A 20523-nucleotide genomic window follows, 5' to 3' on the forward strand; every position below is an offset into this window, starting at 1 on the left:
AGAAGAGAGTGATCGAACCCTTTATGTCATTGATCAAGAAAAAAGAATTTGTTTTATTTATTTTTTTCAAATAATATTTTCGTGAATTGGTAATAAAATAAACAACAAAAAACAGAAAAACTATTGAAATGAAAAATCAAATCTCAAAATAAATAATATCCGCGATTAATAAGAGCAATTATTCATTCCTTCATAAGTGAGGTGGATGATTCTTCACCAGCTTCAAAGCCTGCTGAATTTGCTAACTTTATCGTATCACCCATTTCATTCTGTTGACCCACCTCGTCTATATTGCTCAATTCTCTGTATTTTCTTTCCTTATTGCGCTTCGACAACTTCACGAACAAAACAATACAGAACACCACCCCAACCACAGCGAACACAGCCGCCCCAGCCACAAACCCCACAATCACCACAAGCGGAATTTCGATCTCTCTCTCCAGCGGCGATGTCCCGCTGCACTGGACAGTCGCATATTTGGAGACCACAGGTGCTCCTGCTGCGGGGGACGGGTTGCAGACGACTCCGTCTTTGAGAGTGGTGACGATGAGCTTTTGGTTGTTGATGCAAGTGCTGTTGAACTGGACGTAGTCTTCGGCTGTGCAGACAGGGCACGCATCGATTGTGGGCCACACGAAGTTGTAGGTGCAGCGGGGGGACTCGAAGGGAACAGCTGGGGTGGGTTGGGAGGAAAGTGGATAAGAGGAGGAGGAGGAGAAAGAGGAGGAAGAAGAGAAAGAGGAGGAAGAAGAAGAAGTGCTTGAAAACAAAGGCGAATGTTGTGGAGCAAATGAAGAAGAAGCATCATTTGTTTGATTGAGCAGCGCCTGCAGCTGCCTTTGCAGCTGCCTCTGTTTCGTGTCAGGCATTCTGTTGTGTGTGTCAAATGAAGGAAATGCCTTTGGGCAGACAAGAGTGAGCTTCATTGAGTAGCTTGTGGTTGAGCCGTCTTGCTCGTCAATGAAGCAGGCATCGCCATTCGAATACGTTATCTCCACTCCATAATTCGGAACAGTGGCATCATCTCCAATCCCTCCAAGTGGATTATTCCTCTTATTCCTATTCTTTTTCTTGTCATTGCCAGATTCTCCATCCATCTCCACCTTCCTCGTGCTGTTGAGAGGCGTGATTGCAATCTTCCTCCCCAGCGACAGCGTCACATTCGGCTTTGGGCGGAAGCATGCATACGACAAGACACGATCAGCGCGTGTGAGGGGATGCTCTTCACTGCACACTCTTTTGACTGCATCGCCATTGCAGACAGAGAAAAAGAACAGACTTTGGTTGGCGTCTGTACCCATGATGGGACCATATGGTGAGGTCTGCTGCATCAGAGAAGCAAGGTTCACTTCCTTTGTCACTTCAATCGTCTCTTCCTCGCCTCCTTCTTCCTTCTTTTTATCTTTTTCTTTATCTTTCTCCTTCTCCTTCTCTTCAACAGGCTCTTTTGGCACACGCTTCATAAATTTATAGCTGACACCGCACTTCTCAAACACACACTTCGTCCTGTTCTGATTGGGGTGTGTTCCTCTTCCGCATCTCTCGCAGCCGTCCAACCCTTCTCTCGCTGCCACAAACCCGTCAGGGCACGAAATGCACTTGCTGCTCTTCTTCGCAGGTGCATAGGAGCCTGCAGGACACGGCTGGCACACATACTCGTGCGAGGTCGAGGCAGTCGAGATCGCTGGGATCGTCCCCTTTGGACACGCACGGCAGAATGTGGAGCCACCGGCTGGCCATTTGATAGTGCTGCCTAACTCTGTTGAAGAAGAAGAAGATGATGATGATGATGAAGTTGATGATGTATCCATTCCCACAAGCATGATCTTCTTCAGCTCAACCTGGTCGCTTTTGATGCTATCTGTTCCCTTGATGATCGCCTCTGCCTCGTTCGAGAACACAAACTCCACCTCGTCGTCGCCGTGCAGCAGAATCACGCTGTCGCTGATCATCTTCGAGTTGTTTGCAGCTGTGTACTCTTTCATCGGGTAGCCATCAACATCCACTGTGAACGTGCATTTCCCGCTCAGCTTCAGCACAACGGAGAAATACAGCACGCCCGTTTCGCTCTCGGGAACTTTCACTTTGACTGACAGGACGCTCCGCACACGCCCTGCAAATGGCCCGCCAGATGAGAAGGTCTCGTCGCCTGGGTGTGCAATCCACCCGCCGTCTGATTCGTTCTCATTCAAGAACACTTGTTTGCCATTGGCATTTCTCAAATACCTGTTCATTTTTGAGGCCATTCTTGATGAAGGCACAGTGCAGAATGCCTTGTCCTTTGACGAGCAGGTTGTGCTCACGATCCCTCCAAATCCTGCCGAAGGAAGAACAGGAATAGCCATCACAGGGATCGTCCCTTCTCCGCATTTTTCACACGGCAGGGCATCAGTGGTTGCTGTCTTGTTGTTGTAGATATAGCCAGCTGGGCAGCTGACGCACTTGTGTGTCTGCGGATGGGCATAAAGCCCCGGGGCACAGGAGGAGCAGTCGAGATTGGACTCAGAAGGAGGAAGGGAGATGACATTGGCAGTGTTGACATTGCTGTTGTTGTTGTTGTTGTTGTGAGTGATTCTTGATGATGTGTTGGATAACTTCAGCAACTTTTCAGCACTCTCAGACATTTGAAGCGAAAGTTCCTGAGCATCTATTTGTGCCTGTCTGCAAATTGCATTCGGCTTCCATTGCCACGTCTTGTTCCTCTTCCCGTTTATGCACTCACTAAACACTGGCTCGTAGTCACTTTCTGTGCACTCTGGCCTTGACTCGCATACGGAGCTCCCAGGATAAGAAAACCGCCTCTTCTTCTCATCGCACGTTGTGCATTTCGTCCTCTCCGTGTCCCGGGCGAATGTATCCGCGCTGCACGCTATACAGCGGTCTTGCTCTGCTGATGCTATGCTTCCTGCTGGGCAAGTTTGGCACGCTATCGGAATGGCTGTCTCAGATTCCACCCTGATCGTCCTTATTTTCGCATGATCATTCCATCTTGATTCGTATTTATGCTTGCTGAATGTGAATTTTATTTCGTGAAGGCCAGATGAGACTGTAAATTTTGCATTTTTCCATCCATTTGTTTTGGATATTGGGCCTGAACTCAGAATACCATCAACAAAAATTGATAATCCGTCTTTAGGTTCAGACTCAGCGGCAACAAAGTATTCCACTGTTATTACACTTTTATTTCCGGTTGCAAAATGCGAGAAGATTAGTGAAGTTGTTAATTGAGCATTTGGCTGAAGTCCTGTTGTGATGTAATCACCTTCAGAAATCCATTTATTACCCACGTCGCTTTTGGAAACAAATTCTGATGGGAGAGGTGACCAAACATCATATTCTATGATATTTCCTTTTGAAATTGTTCCACCAGGGCAGGATGTTACGATTCCCTTTGCAGGATCGAGATATTGTCCTGGTTTTATTTGTAAATCTTTGTTTTCAAAAAGTTAAAATTAATTTGTGTGCATCAATTTAAAAAAATTAAAGCTGAGTAAAAATAAAATAAATGTAATCCATACCACATGGAATAACAAGTGGCTTTGGAAGATTATCAGTTGCTAATAAAAAATTAATTAAATATTTCTCAAATTGAACGTATAAATATTATAAAAACCTGATTGGGTGTCCTTTTTACAAAAAAATGACATGTGCCTTCGGCCTCCTTCGCAAGAGCTGATCAAATAGCGCAAATCGGAAAAGCTGCAATTGTTGTTTGCAGTTGAAGCTAAAAAATAAAAAGGCTGATAAATTCCCCAACCGCATATAAAAAAAATAAACCTTGAACAAGGCCAAAGAGGATTGCAAATATCCACATAAATGCTGCTTTTTCAACTCAAAAATAAAATGATCGATGAATATTATTTTTTTTCAACAAATGAATCATAGAATAATTGTTGAAGAAATTTTGGAATTGTTTAATTGTGAACAAAGTAAAATAAAAATTGATCACTTTCAAGAGCCTTTTCTTTTTTCAAAATAGTGGATTAATAAATATATTTGTTGAAGAGATTAAAGTTCCAAAAGTATTATTCTCCTTTGAGAAAATATTTCGGTTTTTTGAAGTGATTTTTGATTCGCAATCGAATTGCGAACATTATCATGAGTAATGATAATAGAAACATAGATGCTTGCATGAATAAAATGATTTTTATTTTTTTCAGAGTAATCAAATGCATATGAAAATAATTTACATCGCACATTTATTAATTGAAACAGAAAAAGAAATTCCGGAACCTGTTCAATGTTTTGATCACAATAGTACATTAAAAAATGTGGTATTAACAACAAAACACAAAACAAAATCATCATATCCATATTTTTCTTCAAAATGATCTTCGTTACCATAATGTTGTTTGTTTTTTGTGGTGTATTCGTTCAACACTCCACTTGGCAGTTATCATATTTGGATTAAAATGACAGTTAATTGGGTTAATAAGACTGATTGTGTGCAAAAGGATTTATTTTTTAAGCGTTTTATTTACTGAATGCTTTTGTTACAATAATAATAGTTCTTTTTAAGCCGGAGCTTGGCCGCTTTGGAACAGCAACTCTCTTATGTGCTACTGAATTGTCAACAGGAAATGTGATGTCATGCAAAAAAGTTCTTATATCAGCAACACCGATGAGAGCTGGAGTTCCAGTTGAATTTATTACAACGCAACGAATTCAATCACCTTATGTTGCGAAATACTATGGAATAATTCAAGACGTTGATTCTTTCTATTTTTTATACAATTTTTATGCATCACAATCGCTTTCTGATGTTGTTAATGATGCTTTGCAAGATAAATCTTTTCTTCCTGAATCAGTATGATATTTTTATTTTGAAAATTATTAAATCACAACCTATATTTTAGAAAATTTGGCGTTATATTTATGAGATAGCTTCTGGGCTTCTAGCTGCACATAAAAAGAAGATCGGACATAGAAATATAAACCCTTCCACTGTTTTTGTTTCTGCAGAAGGATTAAAGATCGGTTTTGACGTTCATTAAAATTTTGATTCCATTTATGTTATTTTTATTTTTTTTTTTGTAGCTGAAATTGATCATAACGGAAAACCAACTGGAACAAAAGGATTAGTAATATCAAGTATAACACCTTCAAGATTTTCAAGTCCAGAATTAGCAAATGAACAACCGTTTGAATTTTTAATTTTCTTAAAGACTTTATTTTTTTGTTTTTTGCTAAATGATTCGAAATTTGTTTGAAATGATTCAGTTGTGATGTTTCAAGTGATATATTTAGTTTTGGTTCATTGATATATTATATGTGTACTGGAGAAAGTCCTTTTTCGCTTCCGCAGTTGGTTAAGGCTTCGTCAGATTCAGACTTAACAATTAAGCGTCTTCATTTTGGATATTCAGATACACTTTTTGATCTAATAACTCGAATGTGTAAATTTGTATGTGCGAAATAAATGCATTGAGAGTGAAAAGTAAAGAGTGGAGAAATGCTGCTCATTTGCTAATAAAAATATTTTCTTTCTAACTTTCTTCTTCTTCTTCTTCTTCTCTCTCTCTCTCTTTTTTTTTTTTTTTTTTTTTGATTTCTTTGATAACCTCTTTCATTAAATATCTTTCATTCAACTCTTATTTTAATAATAACAATCATAAAAATTCCTCACAGAATCCATCAGAACGGCCAATTGCCCTCAACGTTATGAACACAGCTATGACACAACTGCAGAAAATGGGCTATCCAGTGAAGATTGAAGAGATGGAGACTGCTTCATCATCAACATCATCTTCTTCTTCTTATGCATCCACATATTCTTCTCTTTCTCCTTCTTCCTCATCATCATCATCTTCTTCTTCTTCTTCTTCTCCATCATCATCATCATCTACATACAGCTCATTAACAGCGTCTTCATACTCCTCTCCTCAGGCCAGTGCAGCTTCTTATTCAAGTCTTGCTCCTTCTTCCTCTTCTTCTTCCTCTTCCTCTTCCTCCTCCTCCTCTTCTTCTTCTTCTTCTTCTTCTCCCACTTCATCTACTTCTACTTCTACGTATTCTTCTTATTCTTCTCTCTCAAATGCTTCAAAACTGCCTTCAACATCGTTTGTCTCCAGCAACACTTATTCTTCTTTGCCTTCTTCTTCTTCTTCCTCTTCCTCTTCTTCTTCTTCTTCAACCTCTTTCTCTTCTCTTCAAACTCCTGCTGATGAATTTTCTTATTCTTCCATCTCATCTTCACTGAATAACGAAAAAAAAGGGAAAAAGAAGATTTCAGCAGCGGGAGGAGGAGGAGGAGAAGGAGAAGGAGAAAACGGAGCAAAGCGCAATGTTCGCAATCAAGAGAACACGAAGAATGGGAAAAAAGGAGCAAAGGGGGGGAAAACAGCAGGGAAGGATGTATATGTGGAAGAGGGAATGACTATTAGTAACAGTTACAGCAGCATAAGTGGAGGAGGAGGAATAGGAAAGATAGGAATAACTGGAATAGGAGAAAGAGGAGGTGAAGGAAGGGAAAGAGAAGGAAGAGAAAGAGAAGGAAGCAGTTTTTCGTCGTATTCGTCTCCGCTGGCTGCGATTGTGAGCAGCACGATGGCGCCAGCCACAGGCCACTCAGCAGCAGACTTCTCATACTCTACACTGAATGCTGATGGTGATGGCACAATTGTTTCTTCTTCTGCTGCTTCTGCTGTAATTTCACAGGCAGCCACACAATACTCAAGCTATTCATCGCCTGGAGTGTCATTACCATCATCATTGTCATCGTTATCAGCAGGGCAGGAAGGGAAGATGAATGCTGCTCAGAGAGAGAAAATGAATGGTAAAGCAAAATCACAAACGAAGCAGTTGCAAAGCACTGGGCAAAATTCAAAGGCCAAATCGAAAGCAAAAGCAAACGAGAAGTTTTCTCATTTTCAGTCACAACAAGCTCAACAGCAGTCAATGAAGGACGAATACTCATCTTCATCATCATCATCATTTTCTTCTTCTTCTTCTTCTGATTCTTATCAGAGCGCCCAATTATCTGCCGGCAAACAATCCTCCTCGAATGCAATGGGACGGAATTCTGCCGGCAAGAGTGGGCAGATAAAAGAGCAGAATGGGTTTCAGCCGCAAAACAAGCAAAATGCGCGCCAGCTGTCAGCACAGGAGTCATTTGCTCAATGGATTCAGCAGCATCAGCAGCAGCAACACCCTCAACAACAACAACAACAACAACAACAGATGCGTCCTCTCTCGAAGACTTCGTACTCCCCACTTCAACAAGGTTCTTCATTGGCACAGCCATCGTCATCAGCAGCATCATCATCGTTTTCATCATTCTCATCATCATCGTCATCATTTGTGTCTCGTGGGACTGCTCAGCCTTCGTCTGCTTCTTCATCTGCTCCTGTGCCACATGCCCCGATCTTCTCCTCTCCTCCGAACATGCTGGGAAAGAGACAGACAAAGAGCGCTTTTGGTAGTCGTGGAGAGAGCGAAAATAGAGAAAACAGAGAGGATTTTTGGAGATCTGGGGAAAAAGAGTCAAATTCTTTGGGTTATTCAGATGTTTCTATGCCTCCACCGCGGCAGATGCTGTCCGGAAGAAGCTACGGCGGGCAGAGGCAGTTTGAAGGGGAGAGGTTTGCAGAGGTGTCTGAAGTGTCATTGAGAAGAGGAGGAGAAAGAGGAGGAGGAGGAGGGGAATATGAGAGGCAGTTGTATGAGAGAGAAGCGAGGAAGGAGGCAGAGCGGGGCAGTGTGTGGAGCAGTTATGGAGGTATTGATGGCAGGAAGGAGGAGAAAGAAGAAAGAGGAGAAAGAGGAGAAAGAGAAGAGCAGCAGTTGTGGGGAGAAAGAGAAGCTAGCGAGCGAAGGGACTACGGCAGAGGGTATAATGCGAGGAATTACAAGGAAGAAAAGATGTATGAAGATGAGAGGGCAGATTCAGTTGAGCATGAAAGCAGGTGGAGTTCAGAGAGGAGAATGGCAGGGAGGACGACGCGTGTGTATTCAGGTGGGGGTTCGTTGAATGTGCAGAAGACAGGGATGGGGAGTGGATATGGACAGCAGAGATTCAACAACAGTAATAATAATAATACAGGTCGGGATGGTTTGTATGGAGACGAATGGGAGAAGAGAGAAGAGAGAGAGAGAGGAAGAGGGACGGGCAGAGAAGATGGAGATAGTGATGTCGCAGGAGACGGAGGAAGAGGCAGAAGTGGAATGGGAAGCAGTGGGAGAAGAGGAGAATGGCAGCAGCGCCAGAATCAGCAGTCGTTGCAGTTTGAGAGAGGGACAAGGGCAGGTGAAGAAGGATATGCGTATCATGAGATGGGGAGGAGGAACGAAGGGGCAGAAGATTGGCAATCACGCAAAGCTCAGTCGATGAAGACGAAGCTGGCAGTGTCAGGTGCTGCTGGCTCTTCTTCTTCCTCTTCCTCTCCATTATTGTCGTTTTCATCAACAGCATCATCATCACCACAATCATCATCTTCTTCTTCTCCTTCTTCTTCTGTGAATTTGCATTCGTCGCAGTCACGTGAATACCGCCAGGGTTATCAAGGGCATTCGAATCAGCTGTCGTCTTCTTCACCCACACAATACTCGATGACCAACAGCTCTCCATTGCTCTCCCAGTTCGCTTCATCATCATCATCTTCTTCTTCTTCTTCTTCTCCCTCTTCTTCTTCTCCCTCTTCTTCTTCCTCTTCTTCTTCTTCTTCCTCTCCAGCCACCTCCCCGAAGGACTCCCCGAGTCTTCTCGAGGACGACACAGAGCCCAGGGCGATCTATGCGCGTGCGCTGTATGACTATGCGGGCATTCCCAACGAAAGCGCCTTTATTCCCTTCGAAAAGGACACCATCTTCCTCGTCTTGGAGCAGAAGGAGAACGGCTGGTGGTTCTGCGAGTCTATCAACCAGGTCTGCCCAGACGGCGAGCCAAAAAGAGGCTTCTGCCCTTCAAATTACCTCATCGTCACCACTTCAACTGGTCAACCCCAGCGCTCTCTCGATGCTGATAGAGTTAAAAAGCGTAGGGATTGGTAAATTTTAAAAATAAAATATGCGTATTAAAAAAATTTTTTTCACTCCAATTGTCAAATGTTATCCCGTATTTTCCTTTTTTATTTGCATTACATAACACTTTTTACACTTGTTCATGCACATCCACTTATCTTTAACACACATAATTATAATAATATTATTGTCAAATTTTTAAACAAAAAATCATTTAAAAGAAAAATCATAAGAACAAGTATGGCATAGATCAGAACAAAACAAAAAAGAAGAAAGTAGAGAATGATAAGGATGATACTGATGGCGCTGATAGCGGGGGGCGCGTGGGTGAAATGCGAGAAGGAGTACTGCGTGGGCGTGGATCTGGTGGGGGTGGAGGCGCGCGAGGAGGCGGGGCTGATTGAAGAAGCCGGGGAGATAGAGCTGGGGGAGTTCAGCAGCGGGGTGGCGGCGGAGGCGAGCGGGCGGGGGTGCATGGGTGCAGCAGGGGGGTGCAAGCAGGCGGGGTTTGTGCTTGTGGAGTGGACGGTGTGCAGCCATTTTGCGAGTTTTGTTTGTTTTTATTGTTATTTCGTTGTTTTGCTTGGACGACTGCTGGGCGGGTGCTGCGCGTGGGACACTGCTGGCTGGGATTTGGATTGTGTGGATGGGGCTGGGGTTGTGTTTTTGGTTTTGACAGATGGAAGAAGAAGAGCTGAAAGACTTGAATGTTTGTTTCTTTCGTTTTATCATTTTTTTGTTTTTTGTGGGAATGAATGATATGGATTTATTCATTTGTTTTTTGTGTTTTTTTTGTTTTTTGTGTTTTTTTTTTTTTTTTGTTTTTTGTGTTTTTTTTGTTTTTTGTGATTTTTGTGATTTGTGAGAGGAGATGAATTTGTTGGATTGCAATGTTTCACAATTTGTTTTTTTTTTTTGACAATTTTTTTTTTTGCATGTGTGTGTTTCTGTGTGATGCAGGGGTTAGCAGAAGAAGGGGTGAAGGTGGTTGTGCGAAGCCAGATTTTGAAGAAGAAAGGGAGCAAGAATGTTGTGGAGGCTTTGGCAGAAGAGCTTGAGAAAGAGGAAGATGAAGCAGAAGAAAAGAAAGAAGATGAAGAAGAAAAGAAAGAAGAGGAGGAAGAAAAGAAAGAAGAGGAGGAAGAAAAGAAAGAAGAGGAGGAAGAAAAGAAAGAAGAGGAGGAAGAAAAGAAAGAAGAGGAGGAAGAAAAGAAAGAAGACAAAGAAGACAAAGATGACAAAGATGACAAAGATGTTCAAGATGTTCAAGATGATCAAGATGAAAAAGAAAAGCCACAAGAGGGAGGCGATGGACAAAAACAAGGAGATGACGAACAGGAAACAGATACAAAAGTACAAGTGGTTGAAGGAGAAGTGGGAGAGAAAAACGAAGGTGAGAAGAAGGCAGAGATGCGGAAGAAGGTTGTCCTGTACTGCACAAACACAGGTATTGTGAGCTTGTTGATTTGTTGATTTGTAACTGTGATGTTAATTTTTATTTTATATTCGTGTTTATATTTATATTTAAACAATTTTTTTATTTCATATGACTGTTGCCTCTGAATGGATGCGATGTGGATGCGATTTGGATGGCTATTGGTACGACTTGGGGGATTTGACGATTTGACGATGTGTGTGTGGGGATGGGATGAGCAGAGGGGCGAGTGTGCAAATACATTGAAGAGAAGCTGAAGATCGAAGGGATTCCGAATCCATTCACACGTGACCCAGAACCTGAACCCGAACCTCAACCTCAACCTGAACCCGAACCCAAGCCGACGCCAGCACCTGAGCCAACAGATCCAGAACACACAGATCCAGAGCAAGCAGAGGCTGAACAAGCAGAGGCTGAACAAGCAGAGGCTGAGGAGAAAAAAGTTGATGATAAAGGAGAAGATGAAGAAGGAGATGAAGAAGGAGAGGGAAAGAAGAACGGAAAAGGAAAGAAGAATGAAAAAGTGTTTGAGGAAGACACAGTGTATTTATTTGCGTTTGACGGAAAGAAGGGGCAGGAGAGCGGGATGCATGGTTTGTGGGGAGAGATTTGAATTTGTTGGTCTTTTTCATCATTTTTTTTTTATAAATTGTCATCTTCATTTTTTTTTTCTTTTTTTTCAATAATTTTTTTCTTGTTTGCTGATTGGCTGATGGCTGGTTGCTGTGGATGAGCAGTGGAGGATGTGAAGAAGGTGGTGAAGAAGATCAAGGAAGAGTCGAGCGAGTTTGTTGCGCACTATGTTGGGATTGAAGGAGAAATGGTTTGGGCAAAGATTGATATTTTTTGTATTTTTTGTATTTTATTTTTGTATTAATGTGTTTTTTGACTTCTATTTGAAATGAATGTGAATGTGTGTGTGTGGTGCAGGAGCCGATAAAGAACGGGCTGCTGATGAGCATGGGGGTGCTGCAGGGGCTGATTGTGCTGCTGGTGTTCCTGTGCATGATGGGGCCGGTGGTGTGGCTGTCGTTCTCGGTGCAGTCTGCGGGAGACTTTGAGGAAGGAGATGCGGTGCCGGCTGGGGGAAGCGGGAAGCAGAAGGAGAACTAACTGGCTGGGATGAGCAGCAGCCGCGTGGCACTCGCTGAATGGGATGCTGGTGCTGGAGAGAAGGCTTTTGTATGTGTGTGTGTGAAGAGAGAAAGGGAGGGAGAGAGAGAGGGAGAGAAAGAGAGAAGGTGCACGTCACGTTGAGAGTTTTTGTGGGGAAGGAGAAGGGGGGGGAAGATTTCCTGGAGACTGTTTTTATTGAAGGGGGGAGAGAGAGAGAAAGAGAACACAAACAAAGCATTGCTATTCATCTCAACATCTCGCACTTTTTTTTTTGTTTGTTTGTTTTGCTTTGCTTTGCTGTGTTTGACGTGTCGTGGGGCGACTGGCCTTCCAGCACCCCTCAACCCTCGCAAAGCGGGTGAAGTGTTTGCGTGTGCACAAAGCACAAGAAAAGAAAAAAAAAACAAGAAACAAATGAAAATAAAAACACGAAGTGAAAGAGAAAATGGAGAAGAGTGATGCCCATGGGTTGTTGCACGGGACATGGGAGACCGTTCGCACCCGATGCACCCTCACGCCCTGCTTCACCCCAGCAGCGCCAAAGCCTTTGCAAGTGCATTCCGCGCTCCACAAACCGCCTTTCTCGCCTCCCGTGCTGCTCCCACCCCACCTCTGCCTCCACATTCTCCGTCCCCTTTCTCCTCTTCACCATCGTCTTCTCCTGCCCCTCCTGCTCCCTCCACTCTTTCATTCTCATTTTCACCGTCCTCCGTCCCCCCTGCCTCTGGCCCCTCTTCTTCATCCATGTCCTTTCCCACCCCACCTTCTCTCTTCCTGTCCTCTCTGTCTGCACCCTCTCCATCCCTTGCTCCATCTCCTGTCTCTTCAATACCCTTTTTGCCGTTTTCCTCCTCGTCCGAGCCTCCCACTGGCCTGTTCTGCACGCGCACTGACCTTCCGCTGCCCTTTCGTTTTGCTGCCTTCTTCGCCATTTTCTACCCGATCTGCCTTTTTGTTGTCGTTTTCCGGCACGTTTTTCTTTTTCACTTCATTTGTTTTGGGTGCATAAAAAAAAATTTTTTTTTGTTATTTATTTTCTGTGATATATTCGCTTGAAAGTGGAAGCAAACTTTGGTAATTCCATATATAGGTTGCCACTTTTATTCTTTTGATATTTTCAGAATCTTTCGAAATATTTCCCAATAATAAATTTTTATTAATTAAAATAAATTAATTTAAATTTAATTAAAAAGAAAATGAATGAATGAATGAAAAAAGAGAAAAATTAAAAGAAAAAAAGAAAGAATGCAATCATCGATTTTTTTTTTTGAGTAAAGTTTATTTAATTAAGAATGTATCATACACCATTTATTATTCAAAATTGTTAAACTTATTATTCGAAATTGTTAAACTTCTTATTCAAAATTAATAAAATTCAGTATTTTTTATTTAAAAAATTTTTTGATATAATACGATCACTGGCTGAGTGTCAGAAAGTGATTAAAATGTTTTGTTTTTTCATTGTTTTTAAAGGGGATGAAAAATTGAACCCCGATTTTTATTATTTGTGAATAAGTATGAAATTTTTTGATTTTTCAGAAAAAAATTGTCATCCATGAAATCGGATATTTTTTCAAATGAATAAACCTCACATTGTTAACACATGCATTTTTCAATCAAATTATAATATTTATATTTAAATATGCAAAGAAGATCAATAAAAACAAATGAAGAATTCTGAAAGCGCATTAATGGATTTATTCACTAATAAAAAATTCTTGTTTCCAGTTTGTAAAATTGATACAAATAAAATATTTCGATTGAATGATGCTTTGCCAAGCAATGTGAGGTTTGTTCGTTTGAAAATTATCCGATTTCATGGATGACAATTTTTTTCTGAAAAATCAAAAATTTTCATACTTATTCACAAATAACAAAAATCGGGGTTCAATTTTTCATCCCCTTTAAAAACAATGAAAAAACAAAACATTTTAATCACTTTCTGACACTCAGCCAGTGATCGTATTATATCAAAAAATTTTTTAAATAAAAAATACTGAATTTTATTAATTTTGAATAAGAAGTTTAACAATTTTGAATAATAAGTTTACCAAATTTGAATAATAAATGGTGTACTGAAACAAAAAGGACATCAATGAAAATAAGTGATTTTCACTTATTCGTTTTTCTTTTGCTATATAAATGAACAATTGAAGGTTTTTTCATCAGAAACTTAAGGATTTCCACTTATGAAAAACAAGGAGAATTTTGTTAATATGGGGGGAAATACGGTCTTTCAAGCTTTTTTTGTAAATGGTATTAAAAAATTGCTTCACTCATAACTTTGTTTCGCTTTCTCAGATTTCGAAATGAATATGATTTTAATATACTTAAACATGCATCATTGAAATCAAAATATAAAGAATTGTGTCATTTCACGAATTTCAAATTATCGACACTATATCATAATGATTTTTGTTCTCAAAAAGTCAATGAAAAGTGCATAATTTTTCAATGAAAATGCTTGCAGTGAAATATTTTACCCCATATTGTTTATTTCAGTTTGTGCAAATAATACCGGATAAGATCGATTTCTCAACAACCGCAAGAAAAAATATTCTGTTAATTTTCCTCAAAATATATCTCTTCAATGCAAACTCAATTGATAAACCAGTCTTTCCAAACAGCTTCATTTGTGCTCAGAGAGAATTATTTTTAAAAACTCGGAGAAACTCAAAATCTCATGTCTCCGAAATTTCAAATAATAAATTTTTCAACATACAGTCTTCATGAAAATGGAAGTTTTATATGTCAAATGAGTTTGTATTGATGAGATATATTTTGAGGAAAATTTACAGAATTATTCCTCTTGCGGTTATTGAGAAATAGATCTTGTCCTGTATTTTTTGCACAAACTGTTACACTCATGTTGCAAAAAACATTTGGGTCATTATTTTTCATATCGTAACTTTGTTCGAAGAAAGATCTTTTTTTAAGTAATTGTGGTATATTTAGAAATAATCAAAAATACATGTTTATAAATAAACAGAAAAAGAATCGTGAATGAATTTTTGAAAACCAAGTCTCTTTGAGAAAATCAAGAAAATTCCATTATAACATCTATTTATTGAGTTTTTATTTATATCAAAATTATTTGATATCACAACATCGAACAAGTCCAATTATCTATTATTGAAGATTCCAACTTGAGTATGATTTAATGACATTATTTTTTTTACTGCTTTTTATAAACTATCATCTCAAAATACAAAAATAATTGTTTCATTAAATTTGATTCGAAATTGCAAGGTTTCTTGTTTTTTTTAAGTATTTTTTAAGATGACTTTCTTATTTACGAATGATCAGAATTCAATTGAGGACGAATGGAGGTCTTCGAAAGAGGCAAAATATTTTCGTAAGCAATAGTTTTGTTTTTTGAATAATGAGACGGGTTATTAAAAAAATAATAAGGTTAAATCTTGATTATTACATGTTATCATATCTAACATTATGGATAAAATGTGAAAAGTGACAGCAGTGTTTTATTAAGCTATTATTTTTTGTTTCATCGTTTTTTGTTTTTTCTTCATTTCAAACGTTGGACTTTGTTAATTTTGTTGAAATGATTATTATCTTTGAAAATTGCACTTCGTTTATCACTGTTAAAACATTAATTTGTCCAAACTTAAGTGAGACTTAATTTTTTTGGTTTAAACGATAGAAGAACTTGTTTAACATAATACATTAATTTGATTTCTCATCAAACATATAATTATCTTTAGCAATAACAAAATATTTATTTCAATTTACCAGTTCAAAGGTGAAATAAAGAAAAAATATAAAACTAACAACAAATGTGAGGAAAATGACGTGAAATCAAATAATCCCCAAAAGAATCCATCTTGTTGCTAAGCTTCGTTTAATTCACATATATAAGGAGAATTTATTGTATCTATTCGGTCTGCTCCAAAAACCTGAAAAGTTGGCAAAAAATTCCTTCCTCCATAACCACTTGCTTTGCATTTCAAGAACTTGCACTAGCTAATCATAACACGCAATTTTATGTTATATATATTCATCCGTCCTCCACCATAAGAATATGCGTAGCGATCATTAAATGAACAAAATTTCACTGAAAGCGTTCCCGATCCCAGGTTATACATGAAAATCGCTCCACCATTTGAGTCTCCATAAGAATAATTAGAGTTTGTTCCAGTGGTTTTTGACCCATTCCACTCGCACCAAGTGAATGAATTTGCCCCATTGTCTGTAATCTGTTGTCTCGCTGGCTTCGATGGATTCCCTTCACTCCCACTGATTGCAACATTCTGTGATAGATAGCACCTGACAAATGAGGTGTTCGAGGCAGCCAAGGATGATGAGGGGCTGTTCAGCGAGGGGACAATACCCCAGTCATACACATCCCACACCGATGAAAATTCACATCCGCTCATCAGAAACGCTCTTTGACCCAACCCTTCAGCCAGATGTGATATTTTTGGTGAATTTGAGGAGATGTTGAAGAAGGTCAGTCGGGTGAGTGTCACAAGGGGTGTCAGGGGAGGCGCCAGAAACGGGGCTGAAGACACACAAAAAGATGAGAAATCTGACTCACTCACCAATACACTTCCTCCTTCGCTTTCTTCTTCTCTACCTTCTCCTCTTCCTTCTCCATCTCTTCCTTCACCTCCTCGCTGTCCTCCTCTCTCTCTTCCTTCATCTCTTCAATGTGATATTCCTTGGTAACCAAAAATATGCCCAAATCCCTTTTCTTGTCTCTTTCTGCTGCATATGTTATGAATCTCATAAAAAAAAATATAACAGACCTTCGCTGTCAGTGCATTTTTATAATTAATGATCCTATAAAGCTCTTTCACTAGCTGCTTCAGCTCATTGTCCTTCAGTCGCCATTTTCTGCTATTTTTCTAACCTCGTTAGAACACCAGCGTTTCCAAGTTCCTTGTTCCCTCCTTGTTGTTGAGCACCCATGCCGAAATTCTAATATCGCAAGATATAAAAAATGAAAGGAATATTAAAATGTAAAAAATAAGAAATATTATTAAAACAGAAATGGAAAAAGTTATTTTTTAGAATTAATCAAACAAATTTTTGAGGGAATAATCAATCAATCTGATAAAATAAATGCAAACCACTTGTATTTTTGCATTCTAATTCTTTTGCCTCCTTTTTCTTATCTTCCTCAGAATAATCCCTTTTCCATATTCTTCTTTTCCTTTCTCTCTTGAGTCTCTTGCTTTTCCCAGCATTCTCCTTCAATCGCCCGCCATCAGCCAACAATGCTCACTCCCATCGCTCATGCTCCATCCAACTCTTGCCCATCCCTCCAAACTTCACCCACCAACCACCACAATAAAATACTCCACCAAAATACCATCCACACCAAAACCAGCCAAAACAAGCCAATCTACGAAAAATCATCCTCAATGTCCCATCCTCATCTGACAGCAGCACATTCCTTGCCTCATCACACTCTGCCTCCTTTTCCTTTCTTTCTTTTTCTCTCCCCTCGCTAAAATGCAAACAACCACACAAACAACACCAACCACACCAGATGCTTCAAATAATTTATCATCGCAGCTTTCCACAGCATCTGAGGATCGCACTGCTTTTGAACAAGAAACAGCTGCAGCAGCAGAAGAAGATGGTGAAGATTTTAAAGAAGCGAAGTGTCTTGGAGAAGAAGGTCTAATATGCTGGTTGTGAGGTGGCGACTGCTGCATCGCAAAGCCAGAACAACCAGCATTGTCTGCTTTTCCTGCTTTGCTATTGAATTTGGCGCTTGACTGAAGTTTCTGAAATGGGAAAGAATGCGAGGCGATTGAGATGAAATGATGAAAATGATGCAGCCAGCCGAGCAAAAAGGAGTAGTTTTGCTGTTCGGCTTCATGTTGAATAAGGAGAAAGTGGCTGGTCTGGTCAGACAGTGCTGGGGAAAAGCCGTAAATGGACGAAGGCGATGCAGAAGGTGAAACGAAAGAGGAGAAAGAAGAGAAAGTGGAAGAAGAAACGGAAGTCAGAGAGAAGTTGGAGGTAGTTGAAGATTGAGGCGGAAGAGGAACTTTCACTTTTCTTGTTCGTTCTGACTGGCTTACGTGCAAATAGAGCATCAAGCTGATCAATTCGATGAGAGTTGAGATGAGAAGAAGAGAGGGTGAAGGCAAATAAGATAGAAACGAAGAAGGAGATAGAGAACTGATTGAATGCCAGGACTGTATCCAAGGAAGATCAGAAGGGGAAGAAGAAGAAGAAGATTGGATGGCTTGTGAAAAGCAATCAGAACCTGAAAATTCATTCTTTCCTTTCAACTTTTCTTCTCCTTCTCTTTCTTCTTTCTCTTCCTCCTCTTCTTTCTCCTTTTTCCCTCTTCCATTTCTTCCTTTTCTTCCATTTCTTCCTTTTCTTCCTTTTCTTTCTTTTCTTCCTCTTCTTCCTCTTCTTCCTCTTCTTCCTCTTCTTCCTCTTCTTCCTCTTCTTCCTCTTCTTCCTCTTCTTCCTCTTCTTCCTCTTCTTCCTCTTCTTCCTCTTCTTCCTCTTCTTCCTCTTCTTCCTCTTCTTCCTCTTCTTCCTCTTCTTCCTCTTCTTCCTCTTCTTCCTCTTCTTCCTCTTCTTCCTCTTCTTCCTCTTCTTCCTCTTCTTCCTCTTCTTCCTCTTCTTCTTCTTCTTCCTCTTCTTCCTCTTCTTCTTCTTCTTCTTCTTCTTCTTCTTCTTCTTCTTCTTCTTCTGTTTCTTCTTCTTCTTCTTCTTCTTCTGTTTCTTCTTCTTCTCCTTCTCCTTCTCTTTCTTCTACCTCTTCTTTCAGTGTCCATTCAAAAATGGCTGAGCAGAAGGCGAATATCATCCTTTCAGCTGAGCAGGCAACTGGATAGTCTTGCAGTGATGGAGTGCATTGAGGAGAAAAGTGAGGAGAGGATAGAAGCAAATAGAGAAAAAGGAGGAATATGGTTGAGAAGATGAGGAAGAAGAGTATATTGAAGATATATCTTCATCTCCTGAATTTGAAGGTTCATCCTCACCATCTTGCTTATCCACTCCACTTTCTTTCTGCTTCACGATCTTTTTCGCTTTGTCTTCAGGAAGAATCAGTAGTTTAAAGTGATTTTTCAACAGAACATTCAGAGCAGCTTAGATTTTGCCAAGTTCTTTATCGACTTCTTCAGCGCTCATTGAAGAAGTACTGGTGATGAAGAGAGAGATGGAGGAGAATAAAGAAGTTGAAATAAAGAAGAAGAAGTGGAAGAAGAAGTGGAAGAAGAAGTGGAAGAAGTAGAAAAAGAGGAAGAGGAAGAAGAAGAAGAATACGATGGCGATGATGACAAACGCATCAACGAACGTGGTGGCATCGCCTGTTTTGTTTCTTCGAAATTAAGTCCGAGTGCTTCGCAGCTCCTCCATTCCTTTGCTGCCATCCTTCCAAAGCTCCTCCTTTCCATCGCTCTCTCACATGACCCATTCCTCCTTTTCCCTCTTCGCTCCTCTTCCTGCCGCTGCAACACCTCGCAGCATCTGTCGGCGCATCTTCATCGCTTTCCTGGGAATCTCCTTCTGCTTTGCCTTCTTCTCCGTTTCTCATACAGCTTTTCCTCTTCATCTGCATCGCTTTCTTGCCCCTGCCCATCGCTCAAAAAGCTTGCAACCACCCCAACATCCATTTCCGCCTCCCATTTCTTGAAAGATGCTAACAAAACAAACAAACAAACATGTAAATCAACATATAAATCATCGGCCAAATAATAAAATTTATAAATAAAAAAATTCATGCGTCTTTTTGCTAACATCCATCAAAATTTTTCTTCTTTGTTTGCACATTTTTATTAATTAACATCAATTCAATCAACTAGTTCGTAAGTTTCATTTTAACTTTTCTTTTAATAAAAATTATCTTTGCCTCTTTCGAAGACCTCCATTCGTCCTCAATTGAATTCTGATCATTCGTAAATAAGAAAGTCATCTTAAAAAATACTTAAAAAAAACAAGAAACCTTGCAATTTCGAATCAAATTTAATGAAACAATTATTTTTGTATTTTGAGATGATAGTTTATAAAAAGCAGTAAAAAAAATAATGTCATTAAATCATACTCAAGTTGGAATCTTCAATAATAGATAATTGGACTTGTTCGATGTTGTGATATCAAATAATTTTGATATAAATAAAAACTCAATAAATAGATGTTATAATGGAATTTTCTTGATTTTCTCAAAGAGACTTGGTTTTCAAAAATTCATTCACGATTCTTTTTCTGTTTATTTATAAACATGTATTTTTGATTATTTCTAAATATACCACAATTACTTAAAAAAAGATCTTTCTTCGAACAAAGTTACGATATGAAAAATAATGACCCATTTCGTTTTTTACAAATGAAATTGAATACAAACCTTTTTGATGGATACCAGGTTTGAAAACAATCCTATATTTTTTATTTTTTGCAAAAATAACTTTTTATCTCCTGAGCACATGTGAAGAGTTAAAAAAAAAATTCAATTCGTTCTTGTTCACACTATTGAGCACAATCAAATTCAAAATTTTTTTCCAAAAGTTCTATTCTTTTTGAAATTAACACATTTCTCTTATCATTCACTTAAAGAAAAACAACTGACATGAGTTTGGATCTTTTAAAAATTTCCAAAACTTATAATGATAAATCATCATATCGATATTGAATGGAATATTTTCGATTACAAATTAAACTTTTTCGATTTCAAATTTAACTTTTTCAATGTAGAATAATTTTTGGTGTATGTTCAACAAATGAAGGTTGTTTTTTTTTTTTTTTTTTGTAAACATTCAAAAAAAAAAATTATTAAAAATTATTATTATTTTTTTGAGTTTTTATGAACAGTTTTGATAATATCAAAAAAGTCAACATAATTTATTTCTCAATTTACAAAAAAAAATTGTTCTTTCAAAGAAAAACTACACTTTTTGTTTGCGGTTTCGAAATTGAAACATTTATCATTCAGATAAAAAAAAATATTTTTGCATTATGAACATCATTTGGTTATTTTTGAATATATTTTTTTCGCTTGTTTTGAGATCGAAAATACCCTCATT

General features: G+C 39.1%; 6 protein-coding genes across 6 annotated transcripts; 2 read left to right on the top strand and 4 right to left on the bottom strand.

The window, feature by feature from the left end:
* Positions 1 to 46: 46 nt before the first annotated feature.
* MONOS_2571 (uncharacterized protein) lies at positions 47 to 3848 on the bottom strand. The gene is made up of 4 exons (XM_067872497.1): positions 3778 to 3848; positions 3614 to 3724; positions 3519 to 3557; positions 47 to 3430 (listed from the first exon to the last, which is right to left on the bottom strand). The coding sequence occupies exons 1-4, from the start codon at positions 3812 to 3814 to the stop codon at positions 183 to 185; spliced, it is 3435 nt and encodes a 1144-aa protein (XP_067727816.1). The 5' UTR covers positions 3815 to 3848; the 3' UTR covers positions 47 to 182.
* Positions 3849 to 4412: 564 nt separating this feature from the next.
* On the top strand, positions 4413 to 9140 carry MONOS_2570 (putative Protein kinase domain; the record flags this gene model as incomplete). The annotated part of the gene is made up of 6 exons (XM_067872496.1): positions 4413 to 4443; positions 4509 to 4807; positions 4857 to 4977; positions 5038 to 5140; positions 5221 to 5404; positions 5629 to 9140. The coding sequence occupies 6 exons, from the start codon at positions 4413 to 4415 to the stop codon at positions 8986 to 8988; spliced, it is 4098 nt and encodes a 1365-aa protein (XP_067727817.1). The 3' UTR covers positions 8989 to 9140.
* Positions 9141 to 9240: 100 nt separating this feature from the next.
* Positions 9241 to 11762, top strand: MONOS_2569fu15196 (uncharacterized protein; the record flags this gene model as incomplete). Its single annotated transcript, XM_067872494.1, has 6 exons — positions 9241 to 9486; positions 9638 to 9667; positions 9919 to 10405; positions 10615 to 10986; positions 11131 to 11216; positions 11324 to 11762. 6 exons carry the CDS (start codon positions 9241 to 9243, stop codon positions 11504 to 11506), a joined length of 1404 nt encoding a protein of 467 aa, XP_067727818.1. The 3' UTR covers positions 11507 to 11762.
* A 271-nt stretch (positions 11763 to 12033) lies between these two features.
* MONOS_17544 (uncharacterized protein) lies at positions 12034 to 12441 on the bottom strand (the record flags this gene model as incomplete). The annotated part of the gene is made up of 1 exon (XM_067870474.1): positions 12034 to 12441. The coding sequence occupies one exon, from the start codon at positions 12439 to 12441 to the stop codon at positions 12034 to 12036; it is 408 nt and encodes a 135-aa protein (XP_067727819.1).
* A 2785-nt stretch (positions 12442 to 15226) lies between these two features.
* On the bottom strand, positions 15227 to 16438 carry MONOS_15191 (uncharacterized protein; the record flags this gene model as incomplete). Its single annotated transcript, XM_067868055.1, has 2 exons — positions 15227 to 16171; positions 16380 to 16438. 2 exons carry the CDS (start codon positions 16436 to 16438, stop codon positions 15487 to 15489), a joined length of 744 nt encoding a protein of 247 aa, XP_067727820.1. The 3' UTR covers positions 15227 to 15486.
* Positions 16439 to 16689: 251 nt separating this feature from the next.
* MONOS_15192 (uncharacterized protein) lies at positions 16690 to 18276 on the bottom strand (the record flags this gene model as incomplete). The annotated part of the gene is made up of 1 exon (XM_067868056.1): positions 16690 to 18276. One exon carries the CDS (start codon positions 18274 to 18276, stop codon positions 16891 to 16893), a length of 1386 nt encoding a protein of 461 aa, XP_067727821.1. The 3' UTR covers positions 16690 to 16890.
* Between the last annotated feature and the right edge of the window lie 2247 nt (positions 18277 to 20523).

This window comes from Monocercomonoides exilis, assembly GCF_001643675.1.
Source record: "Monocercomonoides exilis strain PA203 chromosome Unknown scaffold21-1407046, whole genome shotgun sequence".
In the NCBI taxonomy this organism is placed as follows: Eukaryota; Preaxostyla; order Oxymonadida; family Polymastigidae; genus Monocercomonoides; species Monocercomonoides exilis.

Coding starts and splice junctions, on each gene's coding strand:
- MONOS_2571 (XM_067872497.1), bottom strand. CDS start 3,814: ATGTGGATATTTGCAATCCTCTTTGGCCTTGTTCAAG. Junction 3,725..3,777: donor CCTCTTTGGCCTTGTTCAAG/GTTTATTTTTTT, acceptor TTTATTTTTTAG/CTTCAACTGCAAACAACAAT. Junction 3,558..3,613: donor TAAAAAGGACACCCAATCAG/GTTTTTATAATA, acceptor ATTTTTTATTAG/CAACTGATAATCTTCCAAAG.